General features: G+C 46.6%; 2 protein-coding genes across 5 annotated transcripts in view; one reads left to right on the forward strand and one right to left on the reverse strand.

Moving 5' to 3' along the window:
• The window catches only part of STPG1 (sperm tail PG-rich repeat containing 1), a 57,992-nt gene extending 52,726 nt beyond the window's left edge, over nt 1-5,266 (reverse strand). Inside the window, exons 1-2 of one of the 2 annotated variants that reach the window (XM_058443849.1) lie at nt 5,157-5,199; nt 1,897-2,011 (exon numbers count right to left, since the gene is read on the reverse strand). The gene's annotated coding sequence lies outside the window, so the exon portion shown is untranslated. Of the gene's footprint in view, nt 1-1,896; nt 2,012-5,156 lie in introns of both variants that reach the window. The other variant, XM_032759319.2, reaches the window with a different exon arrangement.
• Nucleotides 5,267-7,280: 2,014 nt separating this feature from the next.
• Nucleotides 7,281-20,165, forward strand: part of NIPAL3 (NIPA like domain containing 3) — a 60,220-nt gene continuing 47,335 nt past the window's right edge. For 2 of the 3 annotated variants that reach the window (XM_032759316.2, XM_032759317.2), the window contains exons 1-2: nt 7,304-7,383; nt 10,700-11,049. In XM_032759316.2, the coding sequence (XP_032615207.1) occupies nt 10,957-11,049 (93 nt within the window). In that variant the 5' untranslated portion in view covers nt 7,304-7,383; nt 10,700-10,956. Of the gene's footprint in view, nt 7,384-10,699; nt 11,050-20,165 lie in introns of all 3 variants that reach the window. The other variant, XM_032759318.2, reaches the window with a different exon arrangement.

Here is a 20,165-nt window from a genome sequence, read left to right on the forward strand (position 1 = left end):
TACTAATGAGTAAAGGACTGAATAAATGATTTTACACTCTACTGGTCCTTTTCCCTGCAGTATTTTTCCTTACTTTATTCTGTAATCCTCACAGCAGCAATTCTCAACTTTTTTTTGGTGGACAATCTACACTAAAAATTTGATATTTAATAGAATTATTGACAACATTCTTCAAGAAATTAAGAGATTCAAAATAACAGAAACAAATCAATAATGATCAAAGCACAATCACCAATCCAGCTTAACAAGGTTTTTTAGTATCTATACTGGGTACTATACTGGGCTGGGTGCGGTGGGTCACTCCTGCAATCCCAGCACTTTGGGAGGCGGAGGCTGGGGGATAGCTTGAGCTCATGACCAGCCTGGGAAACATGGTGAAACTCCATCTCTACAAAAAATATAAAAATTAACCAGACATGGTGGCATGTACCTGCAGTCCCAGCTACCTTAGGGGCTGCGGCAGGAGGATCACTTGAGCCCAAGAGGTCAAGGCTGCAGTAAGCTATGTTCGTGTCACTGTTCTTCAGCCTGGGTGACAAAGTGAGACGCTGTCTCAAAAAATAACCAAAGCAGCCACTATTCATTTACCACCCCTCAATGTTATACCATTTTAGTAAGAACCATCTACTGCCCTAGCTTTAATAAAGCTGTTATTAAAAAATGCATTAGTGTTCTGGAATTATGAGTGATTAGAAAAATATTAAGCTTCCTGTTACACAGTAGTCCACCCTTGTCTGTAGCTTCATTTTCCAGTTTCAGTTACCCATGGTCAATTGTGGTTTGAAAATATTAAATGGAAAATTCCAGAAATAAATAATTCATCAGCTTTAAATTATGCACCATTCTGAGGCATGTGATGAAATCTCCTATCGTCTGACTCCACCCCACCTGGGATGTGAACCATCCTTGTCCAGCACATTCAAGCTGTATTTGCTACCCCACCATTAGTCACTTAGTAGCCATCTCGATTGTCAGATCCACTGTCACGTTGTCTCAGTGCTTGTGTTCAAGCAACTTTTACTTTACTTAATAATGGCCCCAAAGCACAAGAGTAGTGATGCCAGCACTTTGGACATGCCAAAGACGAGCTGTAAAGTGCCTCCTTTAAGTGAAAAGGTGAAAGTTCTTGACTTAATAAGGCAAGAAAAAACGGTATTCTGAGGTTGCTAAGATCTACAGTAAGAATAAAACTTTTATCCATCAAATTTCAAAGGGGAAAAAAATTGGTGCTAGTTTTGGTGCTTCACCTCAAACTATAAAAATTGTAGCCACAGAGCATGATAAGTGCTTAGTTAAGATGGAAAAAGCATTAAACTTGTGAGTGGAAGATATGAACAGAAACAGTCTGATTGACAGTAATCAGTTTGGGTATTATCCACTGTTTCACTGGCATCTAATGGTGGTCTTGGAACATATCCCCCTTGAATAAGGGAGGACTACTGTAATAATAATGTATGTGCACTATCAACATTTAAGAAAATATGATACATTACAAAAAAATTTTAAACAATCTGCAATCCATGGCCGGGCGCTGTGGCTCACACCTGTAATCCCAGCACTTTGCGAGGCCGAGGCGGGCGGATCATGAGGTCAGGAGATCCAGACCATCCTGGCTAACACAGTGAAACCCCATGTCTACTAAAAATACAAAAATTAGCTGGACATGGTGGCGTGCACCTGTAGTCCCAGCTACTCAGGAGGCTGAGGCAGGAGAATCGCTTGAACCCAGGAGGTGAAGGTTGCAGTGAGCCAAGATCGCGCCATCACACTCCAGCCTGGGCGACAGAGCGAGACTCCATCTCAAAACAAACAAACAAACAAATAAAAAACAATCCTCAATCCTACCACCAAAAGACCACACTGTTAATAATGCTTTCCAGTCTTCTCACCGCATACCTGTGAAGGCAGGATGAGAGCAGGTGCAGGCCAGATGTGAACAGAGCACTGCCCAGGTGTGCTTCACTGGTCCACCTGTGTAACTGTTCATGACAGAATGGCATGGACCTAGAATCTAAGAAAGAGCAGTGAAGATATACCACCTTCCAAATAAACAACATATGTTTAAGCAATTCCTACGTGGGAGCCAGTGCAGCAGTCCAGAGTATCCAGTCCTGGGTTCAAGGTTACGGTCTGCCACTTAATAGCCCTGATTCTAGATGAGTCACTCAACCTTCTGAGCCCATTTCCTCCTCCATAAACTGGGATTGATGACAGTACCTTCCTCTTAGTCTGACCCATGTGAAGTGGTTAATACTGCCTATCCTGCAGTAGGCTTGTATTAACGTAGGGTTTTAATATATGCACAGGGATATCGTATTAACAACTTAAAATAATAGCTATCATTTATTGAGCCTGTACAGTCCTAAATGTCTTCTATGGAATATCTTATGCAATTTTTTACAATAATCCAGTGAGGTATAATCCCCACTTTTTACAGATGAGAAAACTGAAGTTTGGTGGGGGGTTAAGTGACTTGCCCAAAGTCACATTAGAAGAAAAGTGGAATCAGCCTTTGAACTCAGGAAGTCTGACTTCTACTCACTCCTTAACCTCTATAATAACCTCTCAGGCAGCACACACTAAATATTAACTTGCTAAATTTTGACATTTAGCACCCAAGTGGCTATGATTGGTTATTATTATTTTTAGAAATAGGATCTAGCTGTGTCATTCACTTGCTAGAGTGCAGTGGTGCAATCATAGCTTACTGCAACCTCAAACTCTTAGGCTCAAGTGATCCTCCCACCTCAGCCTCCAGAGTAGCGAGGACTACAGACACCTGCCACCACACCTGGCTAGTTTTAAAATTTTTTGTAAAGACAATGTCTCACTATGCTGCTCAGGATGGTCTCGAAATCCCAGCTTCAAGTGATCTTCTCACCTCAGCTTCCCAAAGCACTGGGATTACAGCCACCGTGCCTGACCTGATTGGGTTTCTGAAGTTAGAATATTGCATATAGTTTTCAAAATATAAAGCAAATAAGGGATGGCTGGGTGGGGGGCAAATATTTGACTCTCTTGAATATTCACAGAATGCTAGGTTTCATCAGAACACAGTTTAAAAACTGGTGGAAGTTCACTGTTGGGCAGTTCTTTTTTTTTTTTTTTTTGAGACTTGCTCTGTCGCCCAGGCTGGAGTGCAGTGGCGCGATCTTGGCTCACTTCAAGCTCCACCTCCCGGGTTCACGCCATTCTCCTGCCTCAGCCTCCTGAGTAGCTGGGATTACAGGCGCCCGCCACCATGCCCGGCTAATTTTTTGTATTTTTAGTAGAGACGGGGTTTCACCATGTTAGCCAAGATGGTCTCGATCTCCTGACCTTGTGATCCGCCCGCCTCGGCCTCCCAAAGTGCTGGGATTACAGGCGTGAGCCAGCGCCCAGCCTGTTGGGCAGTTCTAATTGCTAGAACGTTCCTTCCTGTATCAAAGCTGATTCTCTCTCTCTCTCTCTTTTTTTCTTTTTCTATCCGTCCTAATTCCCACCCTTGGAACCAACTCAAAATAAGTCTCATTTCTCTTCCACATTGGTGATTTTCAAAATGCAAGTCATAGTCTGTAGTCTTTTGTGAAGTTTTAGTTTGTCATATGCGTGTGTGCGTGCTGGGTCACAATATAAAATGCATTTACCATGAGTCACAGTCAAAATGTTTGAAAGCCACTGTTCTGTGTGACTATTCTGCACGAATTTGAAGGCAGCTGTCATGCCCCACCACCTAAAGACTAATCTTCTTCTCCACATGGGACCTTCTTGGCTTTTGCCATATATCTCCTCGCAGCACGGGCAGTTCCTTTTCCTCACTGGACCCGGGCACCGTCCTGCAGTCCTGTCACCAAATTCACGAGACTCTCTGCTCAAACCTTCTCAGGGATGACTTCCCTGACCACCCTCTCTTAAGAAGCACCAACCCATCTCTCTCTCGTCCCTTATTCTGTTTTATCTTTTTCAAAGTACTTTTCACTACCCAACATTATATTGTATGTTCCTTACTTTATTTGTTTATGATCTTCCCCAATAGAAAGTTCAACTCTGAATCTTCTATCTATTTTCTGGCATATGGTACTTGCTCAATCGGCCGGGCATGGTGGCTCACACCTGTAATCCCAGCACTTTGAGAGGCTGAGGGGGAAGGATGGCTTGAGACAGGAGTTCAAGACTAGCCTGGGCAACATAGCGAGGCCCTGTCTCTACAAAAATGATAATAATAGTAACGAGAATTTTTAAAAATAGTATTTTCTTCATAAATATTGGTGGAATGAATGAATGAATACTAGAGGTAGACACTTTTTAGCAATTGTGTGTACAGCTGTGTTCATATTTCCTGCAGGAGTTAGATTCTATAAGGACAGCTCACATGGTCACAACTATAGGCACAGTTTCATTTTATCATCTCTTATGTTTTTAAAAAACGTTATATATGCTAAGTATTATAGTTTACATTATACATGTTACTGTACAGGGTATATAAACATGTACTAAACTATGTAGACTGTTACTTTAGATGGAATTTTTTTGGATGTCCTGAGTAGTTTCGTCTGTAGGCGATTTTTATCTACTCAGTTATAAGCATCCTGGAAGAAGCTTACATTTTTTCAAAGCACTCAGGTAAATAACCCATTCGATAGTCTTCATAGGCTGAGAAAGTGTGTCAGGGAGCTGGAAGGAAATTTAGCGGCGGGCTAGTGACCACCAGGTTCCAATCTCACCCTTTTATTTTACAGATGGGTAAATCGAGGCCCAGAGCAGGGAAGTCGTTTGCTGGGGGACACCCCCTGAGCTGGGGTGGACCTATGAGTAGAGATCAGATCTTTGGCGTCCACCCACTGCCAGGCACTGAAGCCTCGTAACTTTTGCGCACTCGCGGAGGCGGAGCCAGAAGGGTCGGACGCCCACGCCTCTCGCAGGAGCTCGGTGGAGCAGGCAAGCCCCAGTTGTCACCACTTTTCGGGTGGAAACACCGAGGACACGCCCCGACGCAGGGGCAACTCCCATGATGGCTTCTTCCCGCCCTCGGGGCTCCACCTAGCTCAGCCCTGGAATTCCGCAAGCACCCGGAGGCCGGGGGGTCTCCGCGGGCGTCCCATGCGGAGGACATGGTGCACCGTGTCCTCTTCCCCACGACCTCAGTGACCGGTCCCCCCGCCGGAACTGCCTCCTACCTGGTCCGGTCCCGGCGGCTGAATCTGGCCAGCCCAACCTCCCGGTCGCTGTGGCAACCACAGGCCTAACATTCGCGAGTCCACCTTCCGCCGTCCGCGAGGTAACTCCAGCCAATGGCATCCTCTGTTTCTTTAACGTGAAAAGTTGTTGACCAATCATTAGAGGCGTTTCAAAGTCCGCAGTGAAGCCGGACGAATTTTAGGGCTTAGGTTAATTACATCAAGGCCTGTGGCTAGGTGGGGAACTAATGAAAGATTTATCTAGGCCATGCCTCAAAAATCTTGTGATAAACCAAAAGCCTTAGAATTTTACTCACTCAAAAATCCTGCTTCAAGGAATATACCTAAGAGAATTAACATTCATCCAAGCCCTGTTTCTTTTTTTTTTTGATACAGAGTCTGGCTTTGTCGCCCAGGCCGGAGTGCAGTGGCGCAATCTTGGCTCACTGCAACCTCCGCCCTCCAGGTTCAAGCGATGCTCCTGCCTCAGCCTCCTGAGTAGCTGGGATTACCGGCGCTCGCCACCACGCCAGGCTAATTTTTTTGTATTTTTAGTAGAGACAGGGTTTCACCATGTTGGCCAGGCTGGTCTCGAACTCCTGACCTCAGGTGATCCACCCGCCTCGGCCTCCCAAAGTGTTGGGATTACAGGCGTGAGCCACCACGCCCGGCCCCAAGCCCTGTTTCTAACAGAAAAAAAAAAAAAAAAAAAAGATTGACGTGGGCGACTATACAAGGGCAGCCACTTAGTGTTCCAGGAGTCCCTCTTCACACGCTTCAGGGCAGGGCGATCACAGCGACCTTGTTACTCCCCTGCTTAAAGTCCTCCAATAGCTCGCCTTTAAATTTAGGGTGAAATCTGAGCTTTTTTTTTTTTGACAGGGTCTTGCTCTGACGCCCAGGCTGGAGTGCAGTGGCGCGATCTCGACTCGCTGCAACCTCCGCCTCCCGGGTTCAAGCGACCCTCCCGCCTCAGCCTCCTGAGTAGCTGGGACCACAGGTGCTCGCCACCACGCCCGGCTAATTTTTAAATTTTTTTGTAGAGATGGGGTCCCATTATATTGTCCAGGCTGGTCTCAAACTCCTGGGCTTAAGTGATCCTCCCGGCCTCCCAAAGTCCTGAGATTACAGGCGTGAGCCACCACGCCGGTCCCCAAATATACTATTTATAAACTGTCCCTGGCCCGTCCCTCAGATCGCAGGCCCAACCACGCCCCCAGAAAAATCTCTCACCAGCCCTGCTGGCCTTCGGACAATTTCTACAGTGCACCAACTCGTTCCTCTCTCGTGTTTCCAAAGAGCTTTCTCTGCCCCACGATCTGAGACCAGAACTGCCTCTTTCTCATTGTTGATGTCTAGGCCCAAATGACATTTCTTCATGTGTAAAACGGGCTTCATGTCTCACTCATGGCTGTGACGATCTGAAAGCAAATGCGTGTGTATGACAACGTGTGAGCGATGAGAAGCTTGTCATCTGTAAAACTCCATGAGCATGTTAATTATCATAGCCGTGATAATTATGTACATTATAGAAACATTAACCAAGCGCTAGGCTCGTTTCAGGACCTTCGGTATTGCTGGGAGGCTTGGTATCCGACAGGTGTTCCAGGAGGGCAGGAAAGGAGAGATATGTTTGGCCCCAAGTCTCGCGAGGGCCCTGGGCAGAGCTGGGTCTTCAAGGACGTTTTGGATTTAAATACTTGGTGAGAGCGTCGGGTAGGAGAACAGCAGGAGCAAAGCCCGGAAGGTGGCTGTGAGGATAATAAGGGAGGACACCTGGCAGGCTGCTAAAACCAGGCCCACCTGCCGGGCAGGTGGAGGCGAGCAACCACCTGAGCTCTCTAGGACAGTGGGAGAGGGGGCAGGGGAGTCGCCGCAACATTCTTCCTGTGGCCGCTAGGGGGTCCCCGCTCCAGGTGAGCGCCAAGCTCTAGCCCCAGGTCGCTCCCCTATCCTTCAAGCAAGCTTTGCAGCGCAGCCAATTGCCAGGGGCTGTCCCGCCCACTCCCTGTCCTCGCAGCCACTCGCCTGCGCGAAATGCCTGCCAACTTCTGACTGGCAGGCATTCTGGCAAATCAAATCGCGACCTTTGAAAGCAAAACACTGCAGAATCTTGGCAGCTCTGAATTGGGAAGGGATGAAGGAGGCTGTGCCTCCGGGTTGCACGAAGAGTCCGAGTCATTTCTCAGAAGGTTTTAATAGGTGGGCCTTAGAGGAGACGCCGCCGGTGAGTAGTGATTAACACTGGGAGGAAGGGGAATTGAATTTAACCTTCGTTTTTTTTTCTGGAAAAAGCGAAGTCACCTAACGTCCCCTAGTGTACATACCCTTCCTTCTTACTGCCACCAGCCTCGCCAACCTGGGTCCCGTTGCCTCAGAATGTTCTTTCCAGTTTTGCATCGAGGCCAAGAGGAGCGGGGGCATGAGCTACCTTACTAAAGGTGCCAGGCTCTACCCAACCAGGAAGTGACATGGAGTAACTTTGCCAGAATTTCTCCTGTTCGTGCCGAGCGGCTCGGGCTTCCTGGCGGCAGCAGATGGTGGAGTTAGCAGGTGGGATGAGGGGAGGCGTTCTTGGTCTAAGCCCGCTTCTGGAACAGAGGTGCTGTCTCCTCGAGTTGTAGAGTTTCCAGCTCAATGGGACGGGACGGAAGAACGTAACCTTCTCGTGAGCCAAAGCCCAGGAACGGGAAGCCTGGCAGGGAACTGGCGCTCACCTCCAGAAGCCAGATCGTCAGGTGGTGGAAAAGAGCCTGTTTTATTGATTTGTTCAGAAAGAGGCAAATTCGAATACAGACGCTATGAGCCATGGCTCTCTCATTTGTAAAACGTGCTCTGTGGGATTGGTGAAATCCGTCATCGAGATAAACGGGGTGGGAATGGAAGCAGAGCACCCAGTGAATTCTCATTACTTTCTTGGGTCAGTGACCACGTGCTCTAATTGTGGGGTGGCTGACAACGCACGGGTGACTGCTTGCCTCTCGGGCATATGTAGGTCCTGGAGAAATGCTTCGAAATCAGGAAAAGAGAGTCACCAGGTGAAAAGTATGTGTCTTATAAGGGAGTACAGCTTGCAAAGGGTTCCTCCAGGCTTTCAGTCCGGACTCCCACCCAGCTGAGGGAGAGCCTTCAATCTTTGCAGGCGATGCCTCAGAGGCCTGCGAGTTCCTGAGGCAGAGAGGGAAGCTGCTTTTTAAAAGAAAAATTAAACCACAGCAATGCCAACCACCACAAACAAAAGCAAAACCAGAAAAGCACTTGGGCAAACTAGTCTAAAGGATGTTAGGAGGTCTGAGTTCCCACCACTCCCTTGATTGACATGTCGCTAAGGTCTGTTGGCTTTCTCTGTCCTCCTGTGGGTGGGGCTGAGTATATCTGCTTGTTGAAGCTCTGGAGTTGTGGTTGATTGGGCCTTAGAAAGGCATTCTTGACTGCGAAGGGGCCACAGTGCACCCAGTGCTTCACCGGCCTGCATTCAGTCAGTGGGTTGGTATGTATACAAGTCACTGTCAGGCTCCGGGCTAGATCTCAGCTGGGAGCAACTGAACAGGGTATTCCGCAAACACCACTGGAGTTTGTGCTCCTCAACTCCGTGACTGCTTCATGGTTAAATGCTTCCCGGGGCCTCTCAGAGGTAGAAAGAGCCCTGAGCCACTCTTAAGGCTCTTATGATTATTACAAATGCTAAAACATTTTTACAGAAATGTAACACAATAATGCTTTCACATGTATGTGAAAATATAGTGAATAATTATGCTTTCCACAAGATTGCAAACACATATTCATAGGGTTTTACAGGCAGGGAAGTCTAGCTATGGGATGTGAATTACCTGATAAAGTTATCCGGTGAATGCTTACATCTCATGTCTGTATACTGGATATATAACCTCGTCTGCAGGTAGTAGCAATAATTTCATCCTGAGGCCCTCTGACAAAGTGAAACCAAGCCAAAAGGCTTCTGTAGCTGTCCCTGTGCTAAACCTGCATCTATTGTTTCCCAGGACTGGACATGGTGTTCGCCTTATCACATATGTATGTGCTGTCCACACCATGATCCAGAATTCCTGGGCCTAGGGCTGGATAGCAGAAGGAACTGGAAGCTACAGGATACACAGGAGGCAGCTCTCTGAAGCCTCAGGGAGTGGCAGAAATTGTTTAGCTCACAGTGAGCCCTCAGTAAATATTTGTTGGATGAATGCATGACAGAGAAAGGAATGGGCAAAATAAATAAACAGGGGAGAATAAAATTAATCCTAACAGCAGTTCACATTCATGGACCATTTGCTATGCCTGCATTTTACATGTATGATTTCATCAAATTCTCATGACTGCCATGTGGGGCGAGAACATTATTATCTATATTTCACAGCTGGAGAAACTGGCTGAAAAGTTAAATGACCTGGCAAAGGTAAAACAGGTAGCACATGGCACATCAAAAGCAATTTAAAACATTTTTCTATTAAAATAAACATAGACCATGCAGTAGAATACATTTTTTAAAAATGTATGAAAAGTCCTCAAAGAAACCCCTAACACTTTTAAGTAGGGTTTTGGCCCTGCCTCCTAGGACACTAGAAGTATACTTTCTCTTCTCTGGTAGAAAATTTTGAGAAGTGGCACACACCTGTAATCCCAGCACTTCGGGAAAGGCAAGTGGACTGCTTGAGCCCAAGAGTTCAAGACCAGCCTGATAACATGCTGAAACCCTGTCTCTACAAAAAAATTAGCCAGGCCTTGTGGCGTGCGTCTGAGGTCCCAGCTACTTGGGAGGCTGAGGGAGGATTGCTTGAGCCCAGCTTGAGGCCATGTTTGTGCCACTGCACTCCAGCCTGGATGACAGAGTGAGATTCTATCTCCAAAAAAAAGGAAAAGTTCGGTAAGCACTGAAAATATAAGTCCGATGAAATTAGTAGGGATTCTCATCATTGCTGGGTTTATTTGAGGCCACATTATTACCCCCACTTTACAGAGGAGGCAACTGAATCTCTGAGAGGCAGAGTTATCTGGTCACACACGTTTTCCACCTCCGAGACCAGTGTCACCTCACCTGTGTCAGGCCAACCCTCGGTAACAGGCCAGTTCTTCTGTTTTCCATTGACGTAGCTTTTCTTCTGATGCTTTTCTTCCTAAGTTGAAACTTAAATGTTCCCTTTTTGTGGTAGTGGAATTTTTTTTTTTTTTTTTTTTTGAGACCTGGAGAAGTTAGTATTCTACTTCTTGTGCTGAAGAGCTGTGGAAAAAGGGAGGATTTAAGTTAGGGTGCGATGGGAGGAAGGAAGCAGAGTGGAGGAGGAAAGGGAACATTTAAGGGCCAGGGAGAAAGCTTTTGAGATAGATGAGTCAGGTTTGTATTAAGGGGAGGACAAAGGCATGATAGAACTTGTTTTTAACTGCTAGAATGGAATTTTGAAGAATTTTTTTAATGGACTCACTTGTCATGGCCGGTTATGTTTTATCTGAATGGTATTCTCTTCTCAGATAACAAAGCTGGGCTCAGTGTTTCCTTGTCCATGCATTTTTAATGTTCCTCTCCACCACCCTAGAGCACTGCAAGAACTGGAAAACACACCCCTCTCTGTCTGCCTGGGAGAGCCACGGAAATTGGCACTTCTCTGAGTGAAGCTGAGGAGAAGGCTGTAAATCTGCCAAAACAGCCTTGAAGTATTCTTTTGTCATGAGGAAATGATGGCTGCTGGAGGGAGGTGAACACCACGAGGAAAGATGGCATCTGGCCTGGGCCCCGCCTAGCAGCAGCTCCACCTCCTGGGCCAGGCCCTGCGGGATGCGCCACTAGACCACCATGGACGGAGCCCACAGTGCAGCCCTGCAGCTGCAGCAGCTGCCTCCCACAAGCAGCTCCAGCACTGTGAGCGAGGCCTCCTTCTCCTACAAGGCAAGGGCTTTTTTGGGGTTTGGGAATTTGTATTTTCCTAACAAGAAAGTTACACAGTGCTCTGCATTGGCTAACAGATACGTATGGGATCTGCATGCCTGGCACTGGCAGAAACAGGCAGGCTCTTCACACAGACAAGGGAATGTGTAAGCAAAAGACAAGAGATGGGCCGGGAGCAGTGGCTCATGCCTGTAATCCCAGCACTTTGGGAGTTGGGCGGGTCACGAGGTCAAGAGATTGAAACCATTCTGGCCAGCATGGTGAAACCCCGTCTCTACTAAAAACACAAAGATTGGCTAGGTGTGGTGGTGCCCGTCTGTAGCCCCAGCTACTTGGGAGGCTGAGGCAGGAGAATCACTTGAACCCCGGAGGCGGAGGTTGCAGTGAGCTGAGATGGTGCCGCTATTATCCAGCCTGGCGACAGAGTGAGACTATGTCTCAAAAGGAAAAAAAAAAAAAGAGATGCTCATTAAAATACATAAAAATAGGGAGGCAGAGAAACACCATAAAAGGTATAGAATAAAAGGAATGCATTCCCACTTAGAATATTTGATTTTTAAAAAATCACCTGCTCTGGGCCAGTTGTGGTGGCTCATGCCTGTAATTCCAGCACGTTGGGAGGCCAAGGTGGGAGGATCTCTTGAGGCCAGAAGTTTGAAACCAGCCTGGGCAACATAGTGATACCTCGCCTGTACAAAAAAATTGAAAATTAGCCAGGTGTGGTGGCATGTGCCTGTAGTCCTAACTACTCAGGATTCTGAGAGCCTAAGAGTAGTTTGAGGGTGCTGTGAGCTATGATTGCACCACTGCACTCTAGCCTGGGTGACAGAGCAAGACCCTGTTGCCAAAAAAAAAAAAAAAAAAAAAAAAATTATATATATATAGGTATGTATGTATATTACCTACTCCATTACTTGGAGATAATTTTCATTTGTATTTCAATATATCTCCTTGTTTTTTTCTAGTATTATAAATTTGGGGTCACATTGCACATAAAGTTTTGTATTTTGGTTTTGTAAAGTTTTGTATCTTGTTTAACTTGACCTTACTTGTGGACTATTTCCCCATGTCATCGAGTAGTGACTGAAAGCATACTTTTTGAATGACTGCCCTATAATCTGTTGAGCTGCTGTGTCCAAATTTGCTCAACAGATCCTCACTGCTGGATATTCAGGCTGTCTCTAATCTGGAGTGGCTGTAAACCATGAACATCCTGGACTGTAAATCTCTGTGCTGATCTCTGATCCTTTCCTTAGATATAGTCATATAGGTACAATGAATAGGTCAAAGGGAATGCACCTTTTTGAAAAAGGGGGTTTTAATGTCAAATTTAAGTGTTTCTAAACACCTATCAATGCAGCATCTGATGACTTGGATTTATTGAAAATTGTTTTTTTAAAGGTCAGAGAGGCCGGGTGTGGTGGCTCATGCCTGTAACTTCAACACTTTGGGAAGCCGAGACGGGTGGATGGCTTGACCTCGGGAGTTCAAGACCAGCCTAGGCAAACATGATGAAATCCTGTCTCTACCAAAAATGCAAAAAATTAGCCAGGTGTGGTAGTGCACACCTGTGGTCCCAGCTACTTGGGAGGCTGAGTTGGGAGGATCACTTGAGCCAGGGAGCAAGAGATTGCAGTTAGCCAAGATTGCACCACTGCACTCCAGCCTGGGTGAGAGAGTGAGACCCCACCTCAAAAAAAAAAAAAAAAAGATCAGTGACTGCTAATACCCTAGAGCTAAAGGAGACTTTAGAGATCATCTCATCAAACCTCTCATTTGATGGATTGGAACAGTGAGGCTGGGAGGTGAGAAGTGACATTCTTAAGATCCTATAGCAAGTTGAGAGAAGAGCTAGAACTGTTGTTAATTTTAGATAATAATGATGATCATAATAACAATGATTAATATTTATTGAGCATTTATTCTATCCCAGATACTGTGCTGAGTTCGTCACATGCCTTTCCTTGGGTAATCTTCACACTAGCACTACACAGTAGGTCCAGGTTTCCTCCTCTGTAGAATAGTAACTGCTTCCTGGTGGTGGTGAGGATGAAATGAATTTATTCATGTGAAGCCCTTAGGCAATGACCCACACATAATGGCCAATGTTTGTCAAGTGCTAGCTGTTACCATCTTTATCCCCACTTTAGAGACAAGGAGACTGAGACACAGAGAAGTTCAGTAATGGCCCTGACTGGCACAACTAGTAAGTTGTGCAACCAGAATTTAAACCCAGGTCAGACCAACTGCAGAACCCATGCTCCTAACTGCGGCGCTGCTCTGACTCCCCGGTGTCCTGACTCCTACTGCTGCCACCACATCCCAGCGTGCCCAAGGAGGGGACTCTGCAGGTCATTAAAGGGCTTTTGTCATTTTAATTCCATCTGACCAGCCAGGTGGAATATGTATGGAAATTATGAACATTTGTCTGGAATTAGACTCATTCTAGAACAAAGACTGACTCTGACATTCTCAGTGGACTCTGCCTCACCGAGCAGACCAGTTTCAGAGCCAAGATGGCATGACTGTTTCAGCATTGGCATCTCGCCCCTTGATCTTCTTTCCATGAAAGCCTGTTGTTTCCCCTTCCTGTGCAGCTACTGTATTCATCTAGGGCTCTGTTGGGAAGAGTATCAGGCTGAGAGCTGGGAGAGCTGAGTTCTTGGCCCAGCTCTGTCATCTCTGGGTATGTGTTCTTGGGCAAGTGTCATCCCTTCTCTACGCCTCAGTTTCTGTCTCTATAAAATGAAGAGGTAGAGTTCATAGATGGTCCCCAGTCCTGCCTAACCACCTGAAATACCTGGGGAGCTCAAAAATATGCAGATTTCTAGGCCTCAGACTCATCTCTCCCTGCCTTCACCCTTTTACCCCCTTGTCTCTACTCCCCTGCAAATTGTGGTTTTGCATAGCTAGGCTAGAAACCCAGAACATGCATTTTGTTAAACCTCTTCAGGTAAATCATATAATCAGCCAGGTGTGGGAATTTCTGGACCACATGATCTACTAAGCTCCTTCCTGCACCAACTCCATCATCCTGAGAAATCAAGATCTCAGGCCATCACCTCTTAGTCAGCACTGATATTCAAAGTGAGCAAAACACTCTTCTCAAGTAGGCAGCGTTACTGTTCCCGTCTTTGGAGATGTCCACGTGCTGCACAGAGCATTATTCAAAATGGAGCAGGGTTCCAAGTCAGAAAACACTTTTCTTAACCAGCCTTTTTATTGACGTATGGTATGCATACTGAAAAATATATAAATCATGAGCTCTAGATTTTTTTTTTTTTTTTTTTTTGGAGACAGAGTCTCGCTCTGTGGCCCAGGCTGGAGTGCAGTGGTGCGATCTCGGCTCACTGCAAGCTCCGCCTCCCGGGTTCACGCCATTCTCCTGCCTCAGCCTCTCCGAGTGGCTGGGACTACAGGCGCCTGCCACCACGCCCGGCTAATTCTTTTGTATTTTTAGTAGAGACGGGGTTTCACCGTGGTCTCGATCTCCTGACCTCGTGATCCGCCCACCTCGGCCTCCCAAAGTGCTGGGATTACAAGCGTGAGCCACCGCGCCCGGCCTAGATGTTAAATTTTAACAAAGAGGGTGCATACCTGCTACTGATGCCCAAATCAAGAAACAGAACGTTACTAGTACCCAAAAGTCTCCTTGTGCCCCTGCTAGTCACTCCCCTCCCCCCAGGAGTAATCACCCTCTCTTCAAGTCAGAAAACACATTGATGGTGGCACAGTCTTGACTTCAGAGGAAATTCAGGAGCTACTGGTCAGCTTGAGTGAATACTGCCTTACATATTGAAGGTGCTGAGTGCTTTCATTCTGTGAAGGAACCAGAACGTTCCATTCTGCTTTCGATATTCAGAGTCTACACCATTTCTAATGTAATGATAGAAGCTGTTCTCTTGAGTTTTCCCCAGGCCTTAATTTATGGAGATGACAGAGTGACTCCGTGGATGGCTAATGCCATTGAAGAAGATTTTTGTTGCTTACATTTCCTAAAGGAAGGAGGCACTCGCGCCTGTAATCCCAGCACTTTGGGAGGCCGAGGTGGGCGGATCACGAGGTCAGGAGATCGAGACCACGGTGAAACCCCGTCTGCACTCAAAAATACAAAAATATTAGCCGGGCGCGGTGGCAGATGCCTGTAGTCCCAGCTGCTTGGCAGGCTGAGGCAGGAGAATGGCATGAACCCGGGAGTCAGAGCTTGCAGTGAGCCGAGATCACGCCACTGCACTCCAGCCTGGGGGACAGATCGAGACTCCATCTCACAAAAAAAAAAAAAATGGCACATCGTGCTGCAGAGGGCCACACGGGACACACCAAGGTCAGTTGGTTAGAAGCAGAGGGCATGTGGGGAAAGCTTAGATCAGAGCCTTTATTGTGTTTTTCTGTGGGAAAGGCACGGCAGGACAGGGTGAACAGTTTAGGACTGGCTGATTTGAAGAACTCTGGGTTATCTCGTACGTAGCCCTGGGTTGATGTAGAGCAGGGGAAATATTGACCTGGGGTGTGAGAGTTTAATAGAGGAGATGTTTGCAGCTCTGGATTGGTTAGTTAGCATATGAAAGGCATGCTCCTTAGAATATAAAAAATCAGTTAATACAATTGGCCCTGTGATGAATGGATGCCAAATGGACAAATATAAGAATCTAAGAAAACTCAGAGCACTCTCCCTGATGAGATTTCTAGTAAGTTTCCATTTTAATCACAAATTCAATTCAGTTGCCTAGTATGGAATATCTTCATGCCAGAGCAAAGATGAATAATTCATGGTGACTCTACCAAGGATGTATGAATTGAGGTGAGGGGCAGGCATGGTTGTGATGATGATTGAGCTGACTGAAGTACTGGGTGGGGTAAAGAGAAGAGGACCTGGGTCCAAGTCCCCACTGTTCCTTCTTATCTAAGTGACCTTGGGTGTGTGGTGCAACCCTGCAGAGCTCCTGTTATCTTATCTGTAGAATGTTGGTTTTCATCCTTCCCTCCCAGCGGCTGTGTGGATCAATGAAAAAGCACCTAACGCAGTGTCTGACCATGTACTAGGCATGCAGGAAGCATGTGACTCAGATATGCCCCGGGGTTTCCAAGAGGAACAGACGAAGGTACACAGAGTAGAGGGGAAGGTGTGGTTAATTCTGCATGGGGATGGGGAGAGGGATTTTGAGGGAAAGCCGTCTCTTTTCTCAATTTTGTTAAGGCTATTTTGATTGCAAGGAGTAAAAACCCATTTCAGAGAAGCTGAAGCAAAAAGGGAAATTATTATAAGGCTACAGGGTAGCTCATGAAATCCAGTGGCAGGAAAGGCAATGGGGCTTGGAAGGTGCTGGAACTCATACCTCGCCTTCAAAAGAGGGAAGACCTGAGTGGCCATCTTGGGTACGTTGTCTACCTGGTTCAGTCGGTGATGGCCAGGGAGTGCCGCCCAGCTGACACCACCTGGCAAATATGGTTTCTGAGGCTCTACCATTACGGGCAGGCCTCAGAAAAGTGGTCATGTGGGCTGGGCAGGCTACTCACAACTCATCTCTTACCTTTGGGAGGAGGAAAATATTGAGAGACTCTTAAGTCCAGCTTGATGTGTGGGATGAAGTTAGGAGCAAGCTGTCTGCCTTTGAGTTGCAGCCCTGCCCTCTGCCCTGCCCATCAGCGTATAAATTTTGGTTGTTGGGGAGGGCACTCTGCTACAGGAAGCCCCCCAGGCTGAGCTGCCCAGGAAGCAGCTTCCAGCAGGACATTGACACTGTGGAAGCTTTACCTCAGCCGGGAAAAGTCAGGTCTCAATTCTTCTATTGAGTGAGTAGACATTTCATCTGAGCACCTACTCTCTCCAGCTTGTGCTGGGTGGGGCGGGAGCTATATAGATCAAGCTTGTCCAAACCACAGCCCAGGACAGCTTTGAATGCAGCCCAACACAAATTTACAAACTTTCTTAAAACATTATGAGATTTTTTTTTATTTTTTATTTTTTTAGCTCATCAGTGGCTATCATTAGTGTTAGCATATTTTATGTGTTACCCAAGACAATTCTTCTTCCAGTGTGGCCCAGGGAAGCCAAAAGATTGAACACCCCGATATAGATCATCAAGACAGATCTTCCCTGGTTACAGTCTAGGAGGGAGATGGGGAAGATACATTTTCACAAGTGTTTACCCCTCAAGACAGAATTCGACACAAAAATAGAGATACAACAGAGTGTTAAGAGCATGGCCTTTGGAATCAGAGACTTGGCTGCAATCCCTGGCCCTATTGCCTTTCTTCTTAGTTTTTTTAGGAGACAGAGTCTCCTGTGTGGCCCAGGCTGAGTGCACAGTGATTATAGCTCTCTGCACCAGCTCTGTTATTTTCTAGCATCATAACTTGGGGAAAATCATGTAACCCCTCTGTGGGTAAGTCTTATACCCATCCTATAGGGTAGTTATGAGAATGACCGGAATTTACAGATGAGCAAACCGAAGCTGCCTGCACCACCCCCTGCTTCTGCCTTTGGAAATCCTACCCAGCCTTCTAGCACAAGTATCACCTTTTCATCCATGAAGCCTTTGTCAGTCTTCCTGGCAATACAATATAGGTCCTTTAGCCACCCTTTCATAGCCAATTAACAATGACTATTGTAATCATCATAATAAAAGCAATTAACATTATTTACTTATAGAACAGGAACTGTGCTAATCCTCACAAAAGCTCTCATGAGATAGGTACTGTTACAACCCCATTTTACCTGTGAAGAAACTGGCACAGAGAGGTTAATTAACTTGCCCATGGCCACACAGTCAATGGGTAGCGTAGTTGGGGTGAGTAGTTTTGCCTTCACCTCACTTCTTTCGCCAGTAACACTCCCCACTGAGAGACTGCAGCATGGGTAGAGTGACCGTGGTCCTGGTTTGTGCCTTATGCCTGTGTATGTTAGTAGAGCCCCCTTTCATTCTCAGAGTCTTCCTTTTTTTTTTAAGATACAGTTTCAGTCTATTGCCCAGGCTGGAATGCAGTGGCATGATCTTGGCTCACTGCAACCTCTACCTTCCGGGATCGAGTGATTCTCATGCCTCAGCCTCCCAGGTAGCTGGGATTACAGGCGTGTGCCACCACACCCAGCTAATTTTTATATTGTTAGTAGAGACAGGGTTTCACCATGTTGACCAGGCTGGTCTTGAACTGCTGACTTCAGGTGATCTGAGGAGTCTTCCTATTTGGAAGGTACACAGTTACCCTAAATATAAGGCTCCTGGTAGTTGGGAGGCCTCATACTTCCTCACCCATAAAATACTGGAACCAGAGCGGTGTGGGGAGACCCTGACAGTCGCTTATTCCGTGACTTTGGCTGAGTCTTGGGCTTTCTTGGGTAACAGATCTCCACTGGGAGCAGCTCCTGAGATATTTGCCTGCCTTCTCCCCTCTCTTCCACTTCGATTGACACTGTCGATTCTACTCTGCCTTGTCAACTCGAGAAAAGTTGGGAACCTGATTGGGTGTTGCCTCAGAAGAATCAACCTGATCTGGCAGTGCCCAAGCCTGGGGCCACCCAAGACAGTTCTCACCCCTGCCTGTCAGCTGGGAACCATATGTTCCACTTTGCACTGTGTCTTTGCTTAAGGGACAAAGTCAACTGATTCAAGGTGGAATATCCCTGTTCTGGGTTAACCGTGCACGTGTACTTGTGAACGCTCCACCCCTGAAATAACCCCAGTGAAGACATACAAGGTGGTTCCTCAGCAAAAAGAGGAGCAGACTAGGTAGAGAAGGCTGCCAGCGGGGTCCAGAGGTGGGAGCTGGCCGGGCACTACCCATTCCCTCCCTGCAGCAGAACTGGGCACCCGCATTTATGGTTTCCAGCCTGAGGGTTGGAGGAAGAGCTTGCTGGCAGGAGTCATCCTTGCCTCCCCATTGCCCTATGCCAGGCACTGCAGGGCGCCTCATAGGTGTGTGTACAAGCAGTGTAACCCAGGGCTGGTGGCAACTTCTTGGCCTGTCTTTGAATGCTCATAAAATTGGACCCGTCATCACTTCACAAGGGTTTGGGGGCATAATTAATGTTGATGAAGCCCTTTGAAACGCTTAGATGGAGTTATATTATGCTATTGCTAATCGTGTCTGTCTGTAACTGGTTATTACATGTGGACATTCATATGTTATGGAAATGGCTTTTAAAAGAAACCTCAGCCATCTGTGTCCTTAGTGGAAATGTGGCACTGATAAGGTTATTTTTTTTTCCTAATTGACTGTGCCACCTTTGAAGGACACTTCATAGAACACAATGGAGACAGTCTGGAGGAGTAATTATCATCAAGAGGCTGGAAGTCAGGCTTAGATACTAAAAACAGGACTCATAGTAACACCTATCTCATAGCGTTGTTTGTGGCCCTAAGAGGAGGGTGCACAGAAAGGGCTTAGCACACCATCAGTGTGCTCCATTGATAAGTGCTCCATTGATGGAGCACACCGTTGATGTGCTCCATCAATACCAGCCTTTATTATCATAGTAACTATTGGGGATCAGAAAACCATACCTGAAAAAGAAAGCCTCAGAAGCAAAAGTTCCTCTCTGACCTTTTCTTGCTCTCCTTTCTCTGGCCCCCCTTCTCCACCAGGCTAGCCATAGAAACTACAATCCCTCTTTCCCAAGGCAGGTCGTAGAAACCAGAACCCCTGCAGGCACTGAGGTGGCTCATGCTTGTAATCCCAGAACTTTGGAAGGCCAGGCAGCCATTGAGCCCGGGAGTTCAAGACCAGCCTGGGCAACATGGTGAAACACCATCTCTACTAAAAATACAAAAATTAGCTGGGTGTAATGGCATGCACCTGTAGTCCCAGCTACTCAGGAGGCTGAGGTGGGAGTATGGCTTGATCCCCAGAGATGGAGGTTGCAGTGAGCTAAGATCACGTCACTGCATTCCAGCCTCATTCCAGCCTGGGTGACTGAGCGAGACCCTGTCTCAAAAAGAAAGAAATAGAGAGAGAGAGACCAGAACCTCCTTTCCCCAAAGCCAGCTATAAGACCTAAAATAGAGAGAGAGAGAGAGAGAGAGACCAGAACCTCCTTTCCCCAAAGCCAGCTATAAGACCTAAAATATTACTCTAATTTTCTTCCACTTTTCTTTGTAAAAATTGGCCATAAGGAA

This window comes from Hylobates moloch, unplaced genomic scaffold (assembly GCF_009828535.3).
Source record: "Hylobates moloch isolate HMO894 unplaced genomic scaffold, HMol_V3 SCAFFOLD_9, whole genome shotgun sequence".
NCBI classification, from domain to species: Eukaryota; Metazoa; Chordata; class Mammalia; order Primates; family Hylobatidae; genus Hylobates; species Hylobates moloch.